The sequence below is a fragment of the Erinaceus europaeus genome, chromosome 4 (assembly GCF_950295315.1).
Source record: "Erinaceus europaeus chromosome 4, mEriEur2.1, whole genome shotgun sequence".
Classification (NCBI taxonomy): Eukaryota; Metazoa; Chordata; class Mammalia; order Eulipotyphla; family Erinaceidae; genus Erinaceus; species Erinaceus europaeus.
The window spans coordinates 102,741,347-102,765,338 of NC_080165.1; the positions used below are offsets into that span (position 1 = coordinate 102,741,347).

Genomic DNA, 23,992 nt, shown 5'->3' on the forward strand with positions numbered 1-23,992 from the left:
GACAAGAGTCCAGCTAAAAGCTCCCCAAAGGTTGAACCATAAAATAGTAAGGTCAACATCCAAACACTAGTTAAGGAAATAATCACAGGAGTGAGTAAAGAGTTTGAAAGAATTGTCATCAGAAATGCAGAAACAACAAATGAGACTCTTGAAGAAAACATTATCACAAGTTTATTAGAGAGCTGAAAGCTGAAATAGCTGAACTAAGAACAAAACTAGCTGAACAAGCTAAAACAGTATCAGAACAGGTTAACAAAATAGATAAACTCCAGAAGACAGTAGAGGGGAGAGAGAATATAATCAATGAGGCTGAAGACAGAATTAGCAAGATAGAGGATGAATTACAGACAACTAAAAAAGAAGTAATAGATACCAAAAAGAGATTAAGAGATAGTGAAAACAACAACAGAGACATATGGGATGACCCCAAAAGAAATAATATATGAGAGACCCACCCTACTAGGGAAAGAGAGAGGCAGACTGGGAGTATGGACCAACCAGTCAATGCCCATGTTTAGCGGGGAAGCAATTACAGAAGCCAGACCTTCTACTTTCTGCAACCCACAATGACCCTGGGTCTATGCTCCCAGAGGGATAGAGAATGGGAAAGCTATCAGGGGAGAGGGTGGGAAATGGAGATTGGGTGATGGGAATTGTGTGGAATTGTATCCCTCCTACCCTATGGTTTTGTTAATTAATCCTTTCTTAAATAAAAAATTTAAAAATTTAAAAAAGAAATAAAGAAAAAAAGAAATAATATATGCATTATTGGCTTATCAGAGGAAGAAAGAGAGGGAGGGGAAGAAAGCATTCTTCAGGACATAATAGCTGTGAACATCTCTAGTCTAGATAGTGTAAAAGACATAAAGGTTCAAGAAGCCCAGAGGGTCCCAAACAGAATTAAGCCAGACTTAAAGACACCAAGACACATCATATTTAGAATGGAAAGGAATAAGGATAAAGAAAGGATCCTGAAGGCTGCAAGAGAAAAACAGAGTCACCTACAGAGGAAAACCCATAAGATTAGCAGCAGACTTCTCCACACAAATACTATAGGCCAAAAGAGAATGGCAAGATATCTGTCGAGTTCTCAGTGAGAAAGGCTTTCAATCAAGACTACTGTATCCTGCTAGACTGTCATTCAGACTAGATGGAGACATCAAAAACTTCTCAGATAAGCAACAGTTGAAAGAATCAACTATCATCAAGCCTGCCTTGAAAGAAGTTCAGAAAGGTCTCCTATAAACAGTCAGACCACCATGAATATGCCATATATCAGAACACTCTAAAAATCTACAAGAATGGCATTAAAATATCTTCAATCTATGATATCAATAAATTTCAATGGCCTGAATTCACCTATTAAAAGGCACAGAGTAGGAAGATGGATCAGAAAACACAACCCAATAATATGCTGTCTACAGGAAATCCACCTAACTCAACAAGACAAACATAGACTCAAAGTGAAAGGATGGAAAACTGTCATACAAGCCAATGGCTAACAAAAAAGGGCAGAAACAGCTATTCTCATATCTAACACGATAAACTTTAAAATAAATAAAATCAAAAAAAGATAGGGATGAATATTACTTAATGCTCAGAGGATCAGTCAATCAAGAGAACTTAACAATTATTAACATCTATGCACCCAAGGAGAAGCCATCTAAATACATCAAACATCCACTGAAAGAGCTATAGCAAAATATTAACAGTAACACAGTCATAGTAGGGGACTTCAACACCCCACTCTCTCAAAGTAACAGATCATCCAGGCAGAAAATCAATAAAGACATGAGGTAGCTAAATGAGGAGATAGATAAACTAGAACTATTGGACATTTTCAGAGTCATTCATCCCAAGAAATTGGAATATACATTCTACTCAAGTCCACATGAGCCATTCTCAAGGATAGACCATATGTTAGGCCACAAAGACAGGATCAGCAAATTCAAGAGCACTGAAATCATCCCAAGCATCTTCTCAGACCACAGTGGAATTAAACTAACACTTCACAACCAACAAAAGATTAGTATGAGTCCCAAAATGTGGAAGCTCAACAGTACACTCCTTAACAACTACTGGGTCAAAGAGGAAATAAAGGAAGAAACTCAAATGTTTTGAGAGTTCAATGAAAATGAAGACACAGCTATCAAAATATTTGGGACATGGCTAAAGCAGTATTGAGAGAGAAGTTCATAGCCATACAAGCACACATTAGGAAACAAGAAAAAACACAAATAAACACCCTGATTGCACATCTTAAAGACCCAGAAGAAGAACAAAGGAACCCAAAAGCAACCAGAAGAACAGAAATAACTAAAGTTACGGCAGAAATAAATAACATTGAAAATAAGAAAACCATACAAAAAAATCAATAAAAGTAAATGTTGGTTCTTCCAAAAAGTGAAAAAAATCAACAAACCTTTAGCCAGACTCACAAAGCAAAAAAGAGAGAAGACCCAAATAAATTGGATTGTAAATGAAAGAGGAGATATCACAACATACACCGCAGAAATTCAGCATATCATGCGAGGCTTCTATGAACAAATATATGCCACCAAGCTAGAGAACCAAGAAGAAATGGACCATTTCCTAGATACCTACCAACTTCCAAAATTGAAAAAAAGAGGAACTATGTGTACTGGAGCTCCGCTACCCCAGAGACCCACCCTACTAGGGAAAGAGAGAGGCAGACTGGGAATATGGATTGACCAGTCAACATCCATGTTCAGCAGGGTAGCAATTACAGAAGCCAGACCTTCCACCTTCTGCAACCTACAACAACCCTAGGTCCATACTCCCAGAGGGATATAGAATGGGAAAGCTATCAGGGAAGGGGATGGAATATGGAGATTGGGTGGCGGGAATTATGTGGAGTTGTACCCCTCCTATCCTATGGTTTTGTTAATGTCTCCTTTCTTAAATTAAAAAAAAATACAAAAAAAGAGAGGAACTAGGGGGACTCCAGAAGATGGCAGAATGAGAAGCTGTTAGTGGCTTGAGCTCTGACCATATCTACTGGAAACGGTAGGATTTTTTGCCTCTAGTAGGCCAGTCAATAAGGGGTCCTAGCAGTGACACCAAGGAGGTGACCATAACTCAATTTGGGTTAGAAAATAGAGTAAAAAGAAAGGAAAAAATTTTTTTCTTTTAAATTATTATTCCCGAAGCGTGCCCCCCCCCATAACCAGTCCCTGGGGACCAAAGATCTGCTCCTAGCAGGCTCCCCTGCTGAGCTTCTTTCTTTACCAAGATTCCTGTCCCACCAGGGGGTGTCACTCATTCTAATTCTATTCCCTTCTGAAACCTTTGGCCTTTTTTCTTTCTAAGTAGCCAATCAGCTGCCTCTGCTCAGGGGGCCTGAGGCAATCTAGAGTCATCAAAGCTAAAGACAGGACAGGTTTTTTACTCTGTTCTATTTTATTATCAATACAAGATAAATGTGTGCTGCTTTCCCCCTCTCCTTCAGGTTGACCAGAATTAACTCTTAGTGTATTTTCCATTGCTAGGGGACTGGGTGATTAATTCACTGCTAAAATAACTTGTTTTCACTTTTCCTACCGCCCCTACCCATTGTCTTCCCCCCTGCATAGCTAATTAAATAATAAATAAATAAATAAATAACTCTTTCCTTTCACTGCTCTTTTATTATTGTTCTTTTTCTTATCTTTTTCTTTTTTCCCTCTCTTTTTCTTTTTTTTTCTTCTTTTTCTCATTCTTGTCATCCTTTCTTCCTTCTTCCTTCAGCTTTCTGAATTCACTGATACACGTTTGGGAATTATTTGGGGGAAGAAATCTGACTCAGAGTGGACTCTCTCTGCATGTATCTCTGCTCTACTTCCCTTTCTCCTTTAGCTACCCCTAGAATATACAGTGGATAGTAGATTTGCATAACTGACTATTCCTGCTATTCTTGTCTAGTCCTGAGGTTTTTTTTTGTTTTGTTTTGTTCTTTTTCTTAACAATCAGCTGCTTCTGCTCAGGAGGCTTGAGGCAACCTGGGACAGGTTTTTTACCCTGCTCTGTTTTATTATTAATATTATATAAAGGCGTATCTCTTTCCCCCCCTCCTTTAGGTTGACCAGAATTAACTCTTAGGGTATCTTTCATTGCTAGGGTACTGGGCATCTTATCCATTGTGAGAGGAACTTGTCTGATTACTCCTACCTCTTCTACAGACTCTCCCCTTCTCCCTCCTCCTAGCTAATTAAAAAAATAAAATAAAATAAAAAATAAATTAATCAATTAAAAACTTTCCTTTCACTGCTCTTTTATTACAGCTCTTTTTCTTATCTTTTTTCTTTTCTCTCTCTTGTTTCTCTTTTTTTAATCTTCTCTTCCATTTCTTCCTTCCTTCTTCTTTGTCTTTCTGAATTCACTGATATTCATTTGTGAATTATTTTGGGGAAGAAATCTGACTCAGAGTGGACTCTCTATGTGTGTATCTCTGCTCAACTTCCCTTTCTCCTCTTGCTACCCCTAGAATATACAGTGGATAGTAGATTTGCATAATTGTCTATTCTTGCTACCTCTTCTTTCCTTTTTCTTTATTCTTCACTTGTACTTGGTTGCTATTTTTTCACGGACTGGAGACATTGTTTGGATAACGCATAGTGATTAAACTGATTCAATCCTTGCTTCAGTTGCTATTGTAATTCATGAGGTTGGAGATTGCATTTGTCATAAAGGTATTCAGTACAGTGTTGCTTGTACTCAAAACACAACAATGGGATGCACTGAATCGACCTTCCCGTGGTACATCCCGTGAGTACCCATTCATTGGGGAAACTGACGATCCTTCCTAGCCGACTGAATCCACATGGATCAGAGTCACTTTCAAAGCCAGCAACAAGCTCCTGCCAGCTTTCAAGCTGTTGGTCCTGCTCTTCGAGTCCACCCTGTTCAACGCATGACGTCTCGTCATCCAATCTGGTCTCCTACGCCTACACTAATCTTCTCTGTTCCAGACTCTTGGAAACAGAGTTGGAAGTCAGCTGAGGTAAAGAACAAACACCTCATCACAGACCCCTGCAAGCGTCAACCCGGCTTTGACCTAGCACGTTATGATTGGGCCCTCCTCAATTGCTATCGAACAGGCCATGGCCAGTGCGCTGCTATGTTCCATCGCTGGGGAGCCAGAGATGACCCAAACTGCCCGTGCGGCTACAGACAGACTATGACCCACATAGTCAACGACTGCCACCTCTCCAGATTCAAAGGAGGTCTCGAAACTGTACATCAGGCTCAACCTGATGCTGTTGACTGGCTACGGAAGAAGGGCAAACGCTAGAAAAAGAAAACACAACAATTGAGGAACAACAGAACATAAAAATAAGAAATACATAAGTCAAAAAAATGGGTAGATCAAAAACAAATAAAACTGCTACTCCAATGAATGGAGACAAGAGCCCAGAAGAAACTACAAATCAGCCAGAAGTAACCATAGATAAGAAAAGTATGCAAGCAATAATAAACTTACTAATCACAGAAATGAAAACAACATTGGAGGAAAGGAATGGCAGTATCAGGGAAACAACAGTTGAGACCCCCAAGGAAAATACTGAGTATCTTGAGGCAATTAGAGAACTGAAAGCTGAAATAGCTGAACTGTGGAAAGAAGCTGAGGGAAGGGAAAGCAGACTAACAGAAGCAGAAAACAGAATTAGTCAGACAGAGGATGAGCTAAGAAAGAGGTGAAAGAGCTCAAAAAAAGATTGAGAGACACTGAAAACAACAGAGACATATGGGATGATCTCAAAGAAGTAACATTCGTATCATTGGCCTGCCAGAGGAAGAAAAAGAGGAAGGGGAAGGAAACATTCTAGAGGAAATAATAGAAGAAAACTTCCCAGACATGAATAACAGAAAGGACATCAAGATTCAAGAGGCCCAGAGAGTTCCAAACAGAATCAACCCAGACCTGAAGACACCAAGACACATCATCGTCACAATGAGAAGAAGTAAGGATAAAGAAAGGATCCTAAAGGCTGCAAGAGAGAAACAAAAAGTCACATACAGGGGAAAACCCATAAGACTATCAGCAGACTTCTCCACCCAAACTCTAAAAGCCAGAAGAGAATGGCAAGATATCTATCGAGCCCTGAATGAAAAAGGGTTTCAAGCAAGGACAATATATCCTGATAGACTTTCATTCAAACTAGATGGAGGGATCAAAACCTTCTTAGACAAACAACAGTTAAAGGAAGCAACCATCACCAAACCGGCCCTGAAAGAGGTTCTAAAAGACCTCTTATAAACAAGAACATCACTATAATACTTGCAATATATCAGAGCAAACAAAAATTTGTTGAACAATGGCACTACAATACATTAAATCCATAATACCAATAAATGTCAGTGGCTTAAACTCACCCATCAAAAGGCACAGAGTGGGAGGATGGACCAGAAAACATAACCCAACCATATGCTGCTTGCAAGAATCCCATCTGACACAACAAGAATTAAAGTGAAAGGATGGCATACTATCATACAAGCAAACGGACCACAAAAAAAGGCAGGAAGAGCCATTCTCATCTCAGACACTATAGATTTTAAATTAAATAAAGTAATAAAAGATAGGCAAGGACATTACATAATTATTAGAGGATAAATCAGCCAAGAAGACTTAACAATTATTAACATCTATGCACCCAATGAGGGATCATCTAAATACATCAAGCACCTACTGAAAGAATTTCAAAAATACATCAATAGTAGTACAGTAATAGTGGGAGACTTTAATACCGCACTCTCACACTTAGACAGATCAACAAAGCAGAGAATCAACAAAGACACAAGAGAATTAAATGAAGAGATTGACAGACTAGACCTCTTGGACATTTTCAGAGTCTTTCACTCCAAAAAACTGGAATACGCCTTCTTTTCAAATCCACATAACACATACTCAAGGATAGACCACATGTTAGGCCACAAAGACAGCATCAATAAATTCAAGAGCATTGAAATCATCCCAAGTATCTTCTCAGACCACAGCGGAGTAAAACTAACATTTAACAACAAACAGAAAATTGTTAAAAGACACAGAATTTGGAAACTAAACAACATACTTCTTAAGAACCACTGGGTCAAGAGAGTCACTGAAGCAGGAAGTTCAAATGTTCCTGGAAACAAATGAAAATGAAGACACAACTTATCAAAATATTTGGGACACAGCTAAAGCAGTATTGAGAGGGAAACTTATAGCCATACAATCACATATTAAACAAGAAAAAGATCAAATGAATGACCTTACTACACACCTCAAGGACTTAGAGGAAGAGGAACAAAGGAACCCTAAAGCAACCAGAAGGACAGAAATCACTAAAATTAGAGCATAAATAAACAACATTGAAAATAAAAGAACCATACAAAAGATCAATGAAGCCAAAGGTTGGTTCTTTGAAAGATTAAACAAAATTGTCAAGCCCCTAACCAGACTCACCAAACAAAACAGAGAGAAGACTCAAATTAATAGAATTGTAAACAATGGAGGATATATCGCAACTGACACCACAGAAATCCAGAGAATCCTGCGAAACTTCTATGAAGAACTATACGCCACCAAGCTAGAGAATCTGGAAGAAATGGAACAATTCCTAGAAACATATGCCCTTCCAAAACTGAACCAAGAAGAACTAAAAAAACCTAAATGCACCAATCACAGACAAAGAAATTGAAACCGTTATTAAGAATCTCCCCAACAACAAAAGTCCTGGACCAGATGGCTTCACAAACGAATTCTACAAAACTTTCAGGAAATAGTTAGTACCCATACTTCTTAAGCTTTTCCATAAGATTGAAGAATCAGGAACACTCCCTTCCACCTTCTATGAAGCCAACATCACCCTGATACCAAAAGCTGACAGGGACAGAACAAAAAAGGGAAACTACAGACCAATATCTCTGATGAACATAGATGCCAAAATATTAAACAAGATCTTGGCCAAGATACAGCAGCACATCAAAAAGATTGTTCATCACGACCAAGTGGGATTCATCCCAGGAATGCAAGGCTGGTTCAACATCCATAAGTCAATCAATGTCATTCACCACATCAATAAAAGCAAATCCAAAAACCACATGATTATCTCAATAGATGCAGATAAAGCCTTTGACAAAATCCAACACCCATTCATGCTCAAAACGCTACTAAAAATGGGAATAGATGGGAAATTCCTCAAGATAGTGGAGTCTATATATAGCAAACCTACAGCCAACATCATACTCAATGGACAGAAGCTGAAAGCATTCCCCCTCAGATCGGGGACTAGACAGGACTGTCCACTGTCACCATTACTCTTCAACATAGTATTGGAAGTTCTTGCCATAGCAATCAGGCAAGAGAAAGAAATCAAAGGAATACAGATTGCAAAGGAAGAAGTCAAGCTCTCACTATCTGCAGATGATATGATAGTATACATAGAAAAACCTAAAGAACCCAGCAGAAAACTACTGGAACTTATTAGGCAATATAGCAAGGTGTCAGGCTACAAAATCAATGTACAAAAATCAGTGGCATTTCTTTATGCAAACACTAAAACTGAAGAAGAAGACATCCAGAAATCACTCCCATTTACTGTTTCAGCAAAATCAATCAAATACCTAGGAATAAAGTTGACCAAACAAGTGAAAGACTTGTATGCTGAAAACTATGAGTCGCTACTCAAGGAAATAGAAACTGATACCAAGAAATGGAAAGATATCCCATGCTCATGGATTGGAAGAATAAATATCATCAAAATGAATATTCTCCCCAGAGCCATATACAAATTTAATGCAATACCCATCAAAGTTCCACCAAAATTCTTTAAGAGAATAGAGCAAACACTACAATCATTTATCTGGAACCTGAAAACACCTAGAATTGCCAAAACCATCTTGAGGAAAAGAAACAGAAATGGAGGCATCACACTCCCAGATCTCAAACTGTATTATAAAGCATCACAACAGCATTGTACTGGAACAAAAATAGGCACACAGACCAGTGGAACAGAATTGAAAGCCCAGACCTAAACCCCCACATCTATGGACTTCTAATCTTTGATAAGGGGGCCCAAAGCATTAAATGGAAGAAGGAGGCTCTCTTCAATAAATGGTGCTGGGAAAACTGGGTTGAAACATGCAGAAGAATGAAACTGAACCACTTTATCTCACCAGAAACAAAAATCAACTCCAAATGGATCAAAGACCTGGATGTTAGACCAAAAACAATCAAATACTTAGAGGAAAACATTTGTAAAACACTTTCCCACCTACACCTCAAGGACATCTTTGATGAAATAAACCCAATTGCAAGAAAGACTAAAGCAGAAACAAACCAATGGGACTACATCAAATTGAAAAGCTTCTGTACATCCAAAGAAACTATTAAACAAAGCGACCCCTCACAGAATGGGAGAAGATCTTCACATGCCATACATCAGAAAAGAAACTAATCACCAAAATATATAAAGAGCTCAGCAAACTTAGCACCAAAAAAGCAAATGACCCCATCCAAAAATGGGCAGAGGATATGAACAAAACATTCACCTCAGAGGAGATCCAAAAGGCAAACATATGAAAAACTGCTCTAGGTGGCTGATTGTCAGAGAAATGCAAATTAAGACAACATTGAAATACCACCTCACTCCTATAAGAATGGCATACATCAAAAAGGACAGCAGCAACAAATGCTGGAGAGGCTGTGGGGACAGAGGAACCCTTTTACATTGCTGGTGGGAATGTAAACTGGTCCAGCCTCTGTGGAGAGCAGTCTAGAGAACTCTCACAAGGCTAGACATGGACCTTCCATATGATCCAGTAATTCCTCTCCTGGGGTTATACCCCAAGGACTCCATAACACCCAACCAAAAAGAGGTGTATACTCCTATGTTCATAGCAGCACAATTCATAATAGCTAAAACCTGGAAGCAACCCAGGTGCCCAACAACAGATGAGTGGCTGAGAAAGCTGTGGTATAATATACACAATGGAATACTATACAGCCATTAAGAACAATGAACCCACCTTCTCTCACTCATCTTGGACAGAGCTAGAAGGAATTATGTTAAGTGAGCTAAGTCAGAAAGATAAAGATGAGTATGGGATGATCCCACTCATCAACAGAAGTTGAGAAAGAAGATCTGAAAGGGAAACTAAAAGCAGGACCTGACTAAATTGAAAGTAGGGCACCAAAGTAAAAACCCTGTGGTGAGGAGTAGACATGCAGCTTCCTGGGCTGGTGGGGGTTGGGGGTAGGTGGGTGGGATGGGACACAGTCTTTTGGTGGTGGGAATGGTGTTTATGTACACTCCTAGTAAAGTGTAGTCATATAAATCACTAGTTAATTAATATGAGAGGGGGAAAATTAATTGTATGTCTCGAAGTTTTAAAAACACAGACTGAGTCTTTTTAATATATAGGCTGTGTATTTGATATGCGGACTCCCTCAAAAGCCTAGACCAACTAGATCATATGCAACCAGTGGCACAGGTATATACAAGATACTGGGTACTATACAGCAAACCCTAACAAAAGGACTTTTCAAAGTTATCCCAATTACCAAATAATGTGATAATAACATTAACTATCCATTGTCTTTTTGAACCCTAAGACAGCAGGAACCTCACATCTCCACTATAGAGCCTATATTTTTCCCAGTCCTGGAACCTTAGGATAGGGCCCACTTTCCCGCATGCCTCTCCCAATCCATATCAAATAATATTGCATCTGCCGATCGCAAGCTAATCAATGCAACGATTGCCACCTCAACATGCTTCAGCTCAGACTGTGTCCAGAAACTTCACGTGTGGAATGACAACCCTTCAGCTTCATTACTCGTGTGAGACCTTTCCTTTCATAGTATTCTCTAATTCCATCCCAGGTGGATCACTTTTTAACAAAGTCCCAAAACCTAGATATAGACCAGGTTCTGTGAGAGAGAGCATATGTTCACACGTATCCATAAACTAGTGTAAAATATATACCTGAAAGCAGAAGTACACTAGAGTTTGCAGTCTGTACCCGCCCCCCAACACTTCCTCTCCACTATTCCAACGTTTGGGTCCATGACTGCTCAACAATTCGTTTGGCTTTGTATGTTAACTCTCTTTTCAGCCACCAGGTTTCAGATGCCATCAGGATGCCGGCCAGGATTCCCTGGACTGAAGACCCCACCAATGTGTCCTGGAGCTCCACTTCCCCAGAGACCCCCCCTACTAGGGAAAGAGAGAGGCAGACTGGGAGTATGGACCGACCAGTCAACATCCATGTTCAGCAGGGAAGCAATTACAGAAGCCAGACCTTCCACCTTCTGCAACCCACAACGACCCTGGGTCCATGCTCCCATAGGGACAGAGAATGGGAAAGCTATCAGGGGAGGGGATGGGATATGGAGATTGGGTGGTGGGAATTGTGTGGAGTTGTACCCCTTCTACCCTATGGTTTTGTTAATTTATCTTTTTTTGTTTGTTTGTTTCTCTCTTTATTGGGGGACTAATGTTTTACAATCAACAGTAAAATACAATAGTTTATACATGCATAACATTTCCCAATTTTCCACATAACAATTCAACCTCTTAAGTAAAAAATAAATTATAAATAAATAAATAAATAAAAATAAAATAAAAATGCAAATAAATAAAATATTTTTTAAAAAGAGAGAGGAACTAGATAATATGTACAGGCCCATCACAGCTAATGCAGTTGAAACAGTTATCAAAAACCTTCTCAAGTCTAAAAGTCCTGGACCAGATGGTTTTACAAATGAATTCTACATAACCTTCAAAAAAGAACTAATACCTCTACTTTTAAAAGTCTTCCAGAAGATTAAAGATACTGGAATACTCCCTTCCAGCTTCTATGAAGCCAACATCAGTCTGATACCAAAAGCAGACAGAGACACAACTAGAAAAGGAAAGTACAGACCAATATCTCTGATGAGCATAGATGCTAAATTATTGAACAAAATTCTAGCCAACCAGATACAGCAGTATATTAAAAAGACTGTTCATCATGGCCAAGTGGAGTTTATCCCAGGGATGCAAGGTTGGTTTAATATACATATATCAATCAATGTGATCCACCAAATCAATAAAAGCAAGACCAAAAAGCATATGGTCATATCAATAGATGCAGAGAAAGCCTTTGACAAAATACAACATCCCTTTATGATCAAAACACTACAAAAAATGGGAATAGAGGGAGTCGGGCTGTAGCACAGTGAGTTAAGCGCAGGTGGCGCAAAGCACAAGGACCGGCATAAGGATCCCGGTTCGAACCCGGCTCCCCACCAGCAGGGGAGTCGCTTCACAGGTGGTGAAGCAGGTCTGCAGGTGTCTGTCTTTCTCTCCCCCTCTCTGTCTTCCCCTCCTCTCTCCATTTCTCTCTGTCCTATCCAACAACAACAACAACAACAATAACTACAACAATAAAACAACAAGGGCAACAAAAGGGAATAAATAAAAAAAATGGGAATAGGTGGAAAATTCCTGAAGATAGTGGAGTCTATATATAGCAAACCTACAGCTAACATCACACTCAGTGGTGAAAAACTGGAAGCATTTCCCCTCAGATCAGGGAAGAGTAGAGTAGAGTGCTTAACAGGTTCAAGCCCCTATGCCACATGGGAACACCATAGCACTGAGGGGAAGTTTCATGGATGGTGAAGCAGTGCTGTGTTGTCTCTCACTCTCTTTCCCTGCTTTTATCTGAAAATTTAAAAATTATATTTTAGGGGCCAGGTGGTGGCACACCTGGTTAAGTGCACATACTACAGTTCTCAAGAACCCGGGTTCAAGCCCCTGGATGATCTCACTCTCAGGCAGTTGAAAAACAAGATCAGCAGAGAAAACACAAGTAGAACCTGAACTGGAATTGGCGTATTGCACCAAAGTAAAAGACTCTGGGGTGGGTGGAAGGGAGAATACAGGTCCAAAAAGGATGACAGAGGACCTAGTGGGGGTTGTATTGTTTTATGGAAAACTGGGAAATGTTATGTATGTACACATTACTGTATTTACTGTCAAATGGAAAACATTAATTCCCCCAATAAATAAATTTAAAAAAAGTTCAAGTGCAGGCATTGCACTGACATGTAATGTCACCAGGGCAGTTGGGTGAAGTCTTAAACACTAAGCCTGGGCCCCTCCTCTGCCTCTCCGGGGTCTCTCTGGCTTCCAGACTATTTAGCTTTCACTCTTTTTTCAGCTCTCCCTCCTCTAGGGTTTTGACAGCTCCATTGTTTCTTCAGCAACCAGGACAAAAAAGTTGCTAGCTCACTGCTTTGCAAAACCCAGCTCACCTCTCTCAAATATCAATAGAAACTGAGTGCAGCTCAAAAGCTTTTTGGAGGAAGGTGGGAAAGCTGAAACCCAGCTGCCTCTCAACCTGTCATTCCCAGCATTCCTGCAAACCATTTTAAATGCAGAGTTAAGGCAACTTGCAGTTAAGCTGTAAAGCTTGCAAGGACCAGCACAGGATCCCAGTTCAAGCCCCTGGCCCCCACCTGCAGGGGAGTGGCTTCACAAGCAGTGAAGCACGTCTGCAGGTGTCTGTCTTTCTCTCCCCCTCTCTGTCTTCCCCTCCTCTCTCCATTTCTCTCTGTCCTATCCAACAACAATGACATCAATAACAACAATAATAACAACAATGATAAATAACAAGGGCAACAAAAAGGGGGGGGGAGCCTCCATTAGCAGTGGGCTTCATAGTGCAGGTACTGAGTCCCAGCAATAACCCTGGATGCAAAAAAAAAAAAAAAAAAAAAAAGGTCCACTTATATTCAGGGATTTTTTTTTAAACCAGCTGGCTTTACAGTCATGGGTTCAACCAACCTCATGTATGTTAAACTCCTGAAACTGAAACATAAGAACTAACTAGCAACTACATGCAGCTTTTTCCACTGGAGGGGAGGGGGGTGAGGAAACTGTTAGCTACTTAACCCCCTAAAGTGCTGTTCCAGATCAGCTATATTCCACTTACTGGTTTCTGTGGCAGATTCTAGGTTGTCCTTTTCTCCCCCAGAAGAATGCTTGGAATAAAAAAAAGCTAGGTCAGGCCTTGGTGATGCTTCTCCAGTATGTGGTGCCCGATTAAAGCAGGAATCTCAGTCATGAAATTATTATTGGTTTTGGGTTTTTTTTTTTTTTTTTTGCCTCAAGGGTTATTGCTGGGGCTCAGTGCCTGCACTACAAATCCACTGCTCCTGGAGGCTATTTTTCCTATTTTGTTGTCCTTGTTATTGTGCTTGTTGTAGTTGTTATTGTTGTCATAACTATTGCTGTTGTTGGATAGGACAGAGAGAAATGGAGAGAGGAGGGGAAGACAGAGAGGGAGAGAGAAAGATAGACACCTGCAGACCTGCTTGTGAGGCGACTTCCCTGCAGGTGGGGAGCCGAGGGCTCAAACCGGGATCCTTAGGCCGTACCTTGTGCTTTGCGCCATGTGCATTTAACCCACTGCGCTACCACCTGACTCCCTCAGTCATGAAATTCTGATGCTCTAGAAGGCGAGCTATTACCCCAGTTACTGCACTGATACTTAACATGGTCACCGAGCACGACAGTGTGCCAACAGGAGTGCTCAGCACAGGTCACAGGGCCAACGGCTTTCAGTGTTGCCCCAGGAGCTCCTGAAACAGGGCATCTCAGACCTGACCCAAACTCCCTGATATCAGAGTCAGAGTTGAGGACATGTTGTGGCTTTGTTTAAATTGCCTCAATGAACTGGGGGGGGGTGGGGTGGTGGAGGGAGATCATGTAATGAAATAAACCAAAAGCCCAAATACCAGGTGATTGCAATCATAGGTGGGATTAATGAAACAAAGTAAGGGGAAACAGGGACAAAACATTAATAATCTGTAGTCCATCTGAGAACATCTCAGGATAAAAAAGAGGTAAGTGAGGGAAGAGGGTTGAGAGAAGATTTAGGGGCTGGGGAGACAGCATAATGATCATACAAAATGACTTTCATGCCTGAAGCACCAAAAGTCCCAGGTTCAGTTCCCATTAATACCATAAGCGGAGCTGAATAGTGTTTTGGCTTGAAAGAGACAGGAAATAGGATTTAGGGTCTCAGTGTCCTGTAGTGGAGGGGACTTAGAACTTGCTGGTGGATGAGGTATATCTCCACTTTAAGGAGATGTGAGGCTGTACCCCTGAACAACAACAGTCTTGCAAAACAGTATTTCCTCAAAAAATTAAGAAAAAAAAAGAAAAGCTCTCTCATGTGTTGCTGAGGACTTATTCTGATGCAGTCTCCGCCCCCAGGTTTTTCTATGCCCCGCTAAATCCTAGAGTGCCCCCTTTCAACCAATCCTGGCTCCGCCCCCAGGTTTTTCTATGCCCCGCTAAATCCTAGAGTGCCCCCTTTCAACCAATCCTGGCCCTACACGGCACCCCTGGTTGTCGCCCAATAAAAAGCCCCCTCACCCCTCCCTTCTCTCTCTCTGGGCTCTTGGCTCTCCCTCTCTGAGGTCTCCCTCCCTGCTCTTCCCCGTGGTCGGCCATTGCTGGCTGGCTCCACGTGGTCTGAACCAAACCTCCCCCCCATCCTATAATAAAGATCTGTGTACCCCTTTGCTCTGGACGTCCGCTCTCTTCTCCGCGGTGCAGCCCGACACCAGACCACCTCAACAACACTCATGAGTCCATCTCTCCCACCTCCAAACCTTTATTCCAATAAAGGAGGGAAGGAAGAGAAGAAAGAGAAGGAAAGAAGGAAGGAAGGAAGGAAAGGAAGGAGGGAAGGTGGCTGCTGGGAGCACTGGATTCATAGTTCTGGCACCAAACCCCAGTGATAACCCTGGTGTCAAAAACAAAACAAAAACACTGTCCAGGTTCTCTCCACACCCCAAGTTTAAGCACTAGTTTCTGAGCAGCTTCCCAAGCCAACTTCTGTCTGTTAAGGGGACTCAAAATTTAAACAGGAACACCCAGTCCTGCACAGCTGCACTGCTTACCTCCCCCATGGCTCCCAGGCCCCAGCAGTCCTGGCAGACAAACCCTTACCTATCTTGTCCTTTGTCACAGCTCCACTTCTGTCCTTCATTTTAGCCTCAACCCTCCTGAGTGCTGAAGTTTTCAAATACCCTGCTGGCTTCTCTTACTTCTCTTGCTCCCACCTTGCTTCTGCTTGGAATATTTTCCTGGTACCCTTCCCATCACCCCTGTTCCACTCCATGGCCCCAGCATTCCCTGGGGAGCACACCCACACAGAAGGCCTAGGCAGGGTTCCCTATGGTCCACCCATGCATGGCCTCATGCTTTGGACCTGCAGGCCCTGCAAAGGTTTGTTGTAGAAGGCTGGTTTATGTCTTCTTCTACTGGACTCTAAGACTACTTAATAAAAGATCTGGGAACTTCAACTGGATTTGGTGTATTGCACCACAGTAAAGGACTGGGGTGGAGGGTAGGGGGTGCTTTCAGGTCCTGGTGCATGATGGTAGAGGAAGACCTAGGAGAGGGGCTAGAGTGTTTTGCAGAAAACTGAAGAATTTTACACATGTACCAACAACTGCATTTACTGTTGACTGTAAACCGTTAACCACCCTACCCTCATTAAATAAATAAATAAATATCAGAGCCTTATCCAAGAATCTCTAAACCTGACTAGGTAACTCAAACACAGTAGGAACTGAAATATTTGCTAAAAGGAGAGACAAAAGGGATGGAGGGGGGGTCACATTTCCTGCTCGTAGTAGAGCTGACAAAATCCCCCTTTTTACAGAGGACAGTCCCTCTATCTCTCCCACCTCTTAAAAATAATTGAGGTTTTCAGAGAGAATGCTTTGAAAAAGAGGTGTTTGGTTCTAAATCTACTACTCCCTACTCAAGGAAGACTTTCAGTGCTGGGAGAAGAGCAGAAAAAGATGCAGGAAAGAATGGCTTCACACACCTATAAGCTGGTTACAGTAATACATCATTGTCACTGCTCTGTCAGGGTGGAGGGAAGAAGACTAGGGATGATGTCCCACATGGAGCAGTGACCTCCTTCAGGAAGGTGCACTCCTTTCCTGGGTGCATTCCCATCATGCCAGGCCCCAATCCAATCTCACCCCACCTGTGCCCCCTCACCTTGGGCAAAAGCTCTGTGGTTCTATCCCCCAAGAGTCAGAGAGTACTGAGAGCTCTCACTCTGAAAGCAAAAGGATAGTAAGTGTTGTAGAACACTACCCGCCCCTCGTTGCCTTTCATAGAACCCAGGATGTCCTCATCTGAGAAGTTCAGGTGAGAAACAAAGGACTCGGGCATCAGGTCCACCCTGGTCCCCCACTCAAGAGCATCTAGCTTTCAGAAAGATACTTCCACCATACCACCCCATACCAATCGTAACTCACAGGCTATTTCTCTGTTTTCTCAGCTGGCTCCTCCTTGTCTCTTCCTCCGCTCCATTAGATAGATAGATGATAGATAGATAGATAGATAGATAGATACGCAGATAATAATAGCCAAATGCCTGGTCAAGGTGGACAGGCAGATGAAGCTCAGGTTCTGTGATATCAAATCATAGCTTCCTCCTTGCAGGCTTCATAATCCCTTCCCTGAGGCCAAAGCAATGGGGAGCAAGTGGAAAACAAAAGCACTCCCACAGACACGGGAAGGAAAGAGTAATCTCTGGGGATTAAGGAGGGAACACAACAGGCCACCATCAGTCCTCTAGGAGCACTGCAGAGAGAGGAAGTGCTGAGTATCTCCCATTCCCAGCTCTGGCATTGGCTAGCTGTTCTCTCTGTACCCACCAAAGGCAAATCACCTTAGGCATCATCTCTCTCACTGCCACTTCCAGCTAAGATGCTTCCCCTAAGACTCTTTGAGGGGGTGTGGGAGGGAGCCAGGATGCCCAGACAGAAAGGGCAGCCTCCTAACTGCATCCACAACCACACTGGACTCTGGAGACCCATTAGCAGAGTGAACACACCCTGGTTCTTGGCAGGACCAAGGGAGGCCATCAGCTCCCGGATGGAGTTCTCCTGGGGGTTCTGAAGGCGGAGGCAGGGGATGCAGGCAGGGCAGAAGCAGGTGCTGGAAGAACAAACTGAGAAGGGAACTAGAGAGCATTGAGAAAATTTTAACTGGAGGGGTGTAAGCCTACACACTCCCTCATTCCTAGTCCTGAAAAACAAGATTTCCTGTACAATACCTAACCGTGATAACTGCTCATACCGCTTCTGTAACCTCATGCTAACTTAGCTTGCTTCTGCCTCATGGTATAAAGATAATGTTAACAAGCCCATTTTCAGAGTGATCTGAACTCTCCATCCAAGAGAAATAAACTCCTTTCTACTTCATCCATCTTGGCTCTAGTCTCTTCAAATTCCAGTGTCTTTTCTTAACAAACACCTAGGACCACTTTCTTTCTGTCCCTCCCTCCCTTCTCTCCTTCCTTCCTTCCTCCCTCCCTCCCTTCCTTCCTTCCCCCCTCCCTCCCTTCCTTCCTCTCTCCCTCCCTCCCTCCCTCCCTCCCTTCCTTCCTCCCTCCCTCCCTTCCTTCTTTCTTTTTTTTTTTCTCTTGCTTTCTTTAATAGAAATAGAGAGGGAGGAGCCACGTGGTGGCACGCCTGCTTGAATGCACATGTTACAATATACAAGACTTGGGTTCAAGCCCCTGGCTTCCACCTGCAGGGGAAAAGCTTCACAAATGGTTAAGCAAGGCTGCAGGTGTCTCTCTGTCTCTCTCCCTCTCTATCACTCCCTTCCCTCTCAATTTTTGGCTGTCTCTATTCAAATAAATAAATACATATAATTTTTTTAAAAAGAGAGGGAAAGAAGAGAGAGAGAGAGAGAGCCCTGAAGATGTGTTCACCCCTCCTGAAGACATGTTCTTCCCTCCTGCAGGTGGGGACCAGGGGCCTGAACCTGAGTCCTTGTACATGGTAATGTGTGTATGTGTGTGCTCAAATGGGTATGCCACCACCCAGCCTCCCCTGGAACCACTTTTCTAATGCACACAATGCATGGTCTTGAGGGCAACACTTTCCAGACCTCTGTGACAAGGACTATGGAGCAGCAGATAATGATGATGAAGTGAGCTTTGGGGAACTGTAGTCAAATGTCTTCGTTTTACAGATGGAGAAAGTAAGTAATTTATCCTTTGAACTTTATATTTGCCTAAATGTTAGGTGGGAAAAAATTAGAAGGAAGTTCCTTTTCAGAAGGCTCTAATTGTGCAGGGAACTGGAGGTCTCACATACGCATGCTCTCACCACCCTAGGACTTCCTTTATTCCTTTAGATAGAGAAAGAGAGACACAGAGGAGAGACACTGCAGCAGGGGAACTTCCTATTATCTAGTAAAGTTAAGCAGTCCCCCTCCCAAGGATATACTCTAGAAATGGACTAAGCAGGAGGGATGGGGTTCCCTCTTAAAGGGCAAAGGCAAAGGTTCTTGCTAGGTACTCCATATTCTGCCAGGTAAATGCAGGTACTTCTAAAAGAACTGAACATTACTGGCAGGGCATGGCAATAGTGCAGCAGATTAAGCACATATGGCTCAAAGCATAAGGACCAGAGTAAAGATCCGGTCCCAGCCCCCCCGGCTCCCCACCTGCAGGGGGGTCACTTCACAAGTGGTGAAGCAGGTCTGCAGGTGTCTTTCTCTCCCCTTCTCGATCTTTCCCTCCTCTCTCGAATTCTCTCTGTCCTATCCAACAACAACAACAGTAACAACAAGGGCAACAAAATGGGAAAAATGGCCTCCAGGAGCAGTGGATTCGTAGTGCAGGCACCATGCTCCAGCAATAACCATGGAGGCATAATAATAATAATAATAATAATAATAATAATAATAATATAAAACAACAAAAAAAGAATTGACCATTACTAATAAAGGATCACTCTCTCATTTTAAAGCCTGCAAAATTATTATTACTGCTGCTGCTAATGTTATGTGCTATACTGGGACCTTGTGTATGAGAAGTTTCATTGCTCTGGGTCAAAAATTTCAGATAGATACAGACAAGCAGGGATAGAGAAAAGGACAGGCACCACAACACTCCAGCTCCCCCGAGTGCCAGCCGGAGTGCTGCCAGGTGGTGCCAGGGGCTCAATCCTGGATTGTGCACATGGCAAGGCAGGCACCTTACCAAGTGAACTATCTTGCTGGCCTGCAGGTGAAATAAAGTGTAAAGCAAATCACATTTTGGGGTGGCTGGGAGATAGTTCATCTTGAAAAGCATATATATATATATATATATATATATATATATATATCTTCAAAATGTGGATTACTACTAAAAATATATTTATAACTTATACTATTAAACCCATGAATATAAATGATGGCATTTTTGAAGTGAAATTCACTATCTGCAGTAACTCTTTCCTATTCAGAGTTGTTTTTAAGTAAAATGTTATAATTCATAGTGCTCTTTTTTAAATGTATAACTTTTTCTTTTTTTCTTTTTGGTTGTTGCTTCACCATTCCAGGTCAACTTTTTCTAGATAGAATCAGAGACAGAGAGAGAAAAAGAGAAAAATACCACAGCACCAAAGCTTCTACCATTGATGCAGCATTTCCAAGTGGTATTCTAGAGGCTGAAACCTGGTCTATCATATGGCAAAAGGGGCGCCCCCACCCCAAGCTGAACTAGTTCACTACCCCTATGATTGGTACTTTTCATCCTCCAGTTATAAGTATGAACTTAATTCCAATATTTAAGGTTCTGAAGCCAATTTTTGGCTTCTTTGCATTTTCTTACTTAAGCCTATTCCATCAGAAGAGAAGTCCATTGGGAAACATAAACATTAAAGACACTTAATTGAGACCTATCAGAATAATTACCAAAATAAAAACAACAGCCATAAGTTAAAGACAAAAATATTGCTGGTCTTCCAGAAGTTACCAGTAAAATACAAATAAATAATTTACCTTAAATGTAATTTTCAACTTAGTTTTCTGTACCTACCACTAACACTGCAACAGAACTTGTTGTCCCTACAATTAGTTTAAATATAGTAAGGCACACTTAACAAGGTAATACTTGACACTCTGCAAAGAGAAATGAAGAGTGGAATAGAGTGATTAAGAACATGGGCTTGGTTAGCAGTGGTACACCTGGTTAAGGGCACACAGTACAGTGCACAAGGACTTGGGCTCAAACCCCCAGTCCCCAACTGCAGAGGGAAAGCTTCATGAATGGTGAAGCAGTGCTGTAGATGTTTCTCTGTTTCTTTCCCCCTTCCCTCTCAATTTCTCTCTGTCCTATTAAATTAAGTAAAGTTTAAAGAAAATTTAAAAACATGGTTTTGAAAGGATAAGCAGAACCAAGATAGCAGACTAACACAGACCTATTATTCTTCCTCTCAACATCCACAGCAAAGCCAAAGCGGCACGGAGAAGCAGGCATGGAACAGACTTGCCACAGCAAGGGACAGGTCAACATCCAGGTTTGGGAGGGAAGGTACAGACAGAAAAGTGTTCTCTCCTGACATAAAAATCCTGCCCATGACAACAAACCACAAGTAGGAAAGATCTATATGGTACAGGGTTCTGGCCTGATGAGTGGGAACAAGCTGTGGCAAAATATGGGAACCCCAATCCTATTCCTACAACCCTGAAGTAATATGAGGTGGGAATTTAAGAACTGTAGGGATGGAGAGGATGGGGAACCAGTGTGGTAGTTCAGTCAGGGAAGTCAGGGAAGCTTGAAGGGTCACAGGAGGACATAAGAACTTTGAAATTAGTTTCCATAGCAGTAGACTCTGGGGGTGCATTCACCTATGGGATACCAGTCTCTAGGCCTTCAGTCCTACAAAAACTGCATGGAAATTAAAAGCAGAAAATCAGTAACCAAGGATAGGGGAAGTTGTGATTGCAGTCCTTTAAACAGGACAGCTTGCTGGATCTCAGGGTGAAGCTGGAATTCAGTTTCCATAGCAATAGACCTGGGGGAGTGTGAATTCCCTGCTCACAGCTCTCAGATCCTGTTCCATGCCAGTCATAGAACACACCCAGAATGGTCATTACCTAGACTCAAGTCTTGCCAGTTGCAGCCTAGTGATTATTGAACATTTGCAACTTCAACCCTGAGCACATATGATCTTTAATCATGTTGTGAATTTCAGACTGAGAGTACCAGATTTAAAAATACACCTGATTTAGAAGATGATCATGTATTTCAGGAGTGAGGGACATTTTTCCTGGCAAGAATCATTTGGATATTTATAACATAATTCATAGGTAATATAAAATTATCAACTTAAAAATTAGCACACATTTTGCTATGAAAAAAAACCTCCTAGATGTACTGAATTTTGAGTTTCAGCTGTGGTTGCCTTGGCAGAATCAAACTAAACATACTTTCTTCATTCCTTTTTGCCACTGGGGTTATTACTGGGGCCTGGTGCCAGCACTACAAATTCACTGCTCTTGGAGGCCATTTTTTCCTTCTAATTTTTATTAGCTAGGAAAGAGAAATTGAGAGAGGAGGGTAAGATACAAGAGAGAAAGCTAGACAGCTGCAGACCTGCTCCACCACTTGTGAAGCTTCCCCCATGGTGGGGGATTTGGTAATATGTGCATTTAACCAAGTATGCCATGGCTTGCCCTCCCCCCCCCCCCGACCAAACAATTTCACTGGCCTTACTCAGTAAGTGTTGGGTTGGATATTCCCTACCTCTGATGTAGATGGTAATCACAAAGTTACTACATTACAATGTTACCTTCAGCACTGTGACCTTTATACATTTTTTTAGATAGACTAAAAACTAAGATGTGTCTATGTTAGAAAAATATATATACCCATAGATTTTTTTAAATGCTCTTGAATATTTGTTAGCTATCCAGTATACTTTTGGCAGAGCAAAAAAAAGATACAGTGAATAGCCCAGTGGCTTCTCACATACAGATCCTTATTAGATTAAGCCCCTGCAGTCCTGAAATTCAGAAAACTACACACTTGCCCTCCCACTGATGATTCTTTCTCCAAACCCAACCAGACCTGGCTCTTCAAATCAGCCTGGTCCTCCCACACTGTTCCCTCTCACCCTGTCATCAAAGGGTCTTGTGGCATAAAATCACCACCTCTCTTAGTCTTCATGCTCCTAATTGCCAAATGAAAATCAAGATCCTTACCTTTGAGGAGGTAAAATTTTGTTTCCTTCTTGCTTTCAAAGTGGGGAAGGATGTGAAACTGCCTTTTCTTGGCTTCTTAGTATCCATTTCAGTCCTACGGGACAAAGAATAAAAAGCAAATGGGCAATAGGCACGAAGTCTTAAGTACAATTATCCTCCACTGTTTGTAAGCTCTCACTCTGCCACTTTGCTTTTACAGACCTACAATGGTACCTGCTTTCTCTAACTGAAAGAAATCTAAAGGTTCTTAGTGTTACAGCAGAAGGCCAAAAGCAAAAGTAGCTTTCAGCATTTGTTTTGCAGCAGCTTCCCTAGAGGGCATGGTTCTCTGAGCAGCTAGAGTGGCCCCACTAAACTCTTTCCCTGAGAAATTACTTTATACAAGCTACGTGTTTATCCCATCATTCTGGCTTAGACTATACATTAGTGCTATTTTATGTTTCATGTGTTATTTGGTACAGTCTGGCAGGTTATTTTTTGGGGTCTGGGAAGGCTCAAACACTCTGCTTTTGGATAGTGAGAAGAGCCCATACTGATACCCCATATGCACACAAGCATCCCATACTCAGGGCTGGGAAGAATGGAGGGGGAAAGATAGTAGACTTTACTGACTTTGTTTACTTTCTGGTGACTTATGGAATTATTTCTTGTGGGTTCATGAAAGGGGGAGTCAGAAAGCAAGTAAGGAGGAACTGATGAAATAGCAATTTAGGGCAGCAAACAAATAGATCCATTTCCCCATACAAAGCTACAGAACAAGTCATTCTCTTGGCACACACTCCTTTTCCTCTTAAATAATGATATGTTGGAATATGCATCAATGCCTGGATAACTTAATGGTTATAGAGAGAGGGAGGTCATTGGTAGAAACATTTGGATCCTATTTGGCCATTTTAATGCACTCTTCCTTTACGGCACACTTTTGTGAATAACAACTCACTGCA

General features: G+C 41.7%; 1 protein-coding gene across 3 annotated transcripts in view; it reads right to left on the reverse strand.

The window, feature by feature from the left end:
* The window catches only part of DYRK4 (dual specificity tyrosine phosphorylation regulated kinase 4), a 58,618-nt gene extending 35,212 nt beyond the window's left edge, over window positions 1–23,406 (reverse strand). The window contains exons 1-2 of one of the 3 annotated variants that reach the window (XM_060190249.1): window positions 23,262–23,406; window positions 23,049–23,142 (exon numbers count right to left, since the gene is read on the reverse strand). In XM_060190249.1, the coding sequence (XP_060046232.1) occupies window positions 23,049–23,135 (87 nt within the window). In that variant the 5' untranslated portion in view covers window positions 23,136–23,142; window positions 23,262–23,406. Of the gene's footprint in view, window positions 1–23,048; window positions 23,143–23,249 lie in introns of all 3 variants that reach the window. The other 2 variants (XM_060190246.1, XM_060190248.1) reach the window with 2 other exon arrangements.
* Window positions 23,407–23,992: the final 586 nt, after the last annotated feature.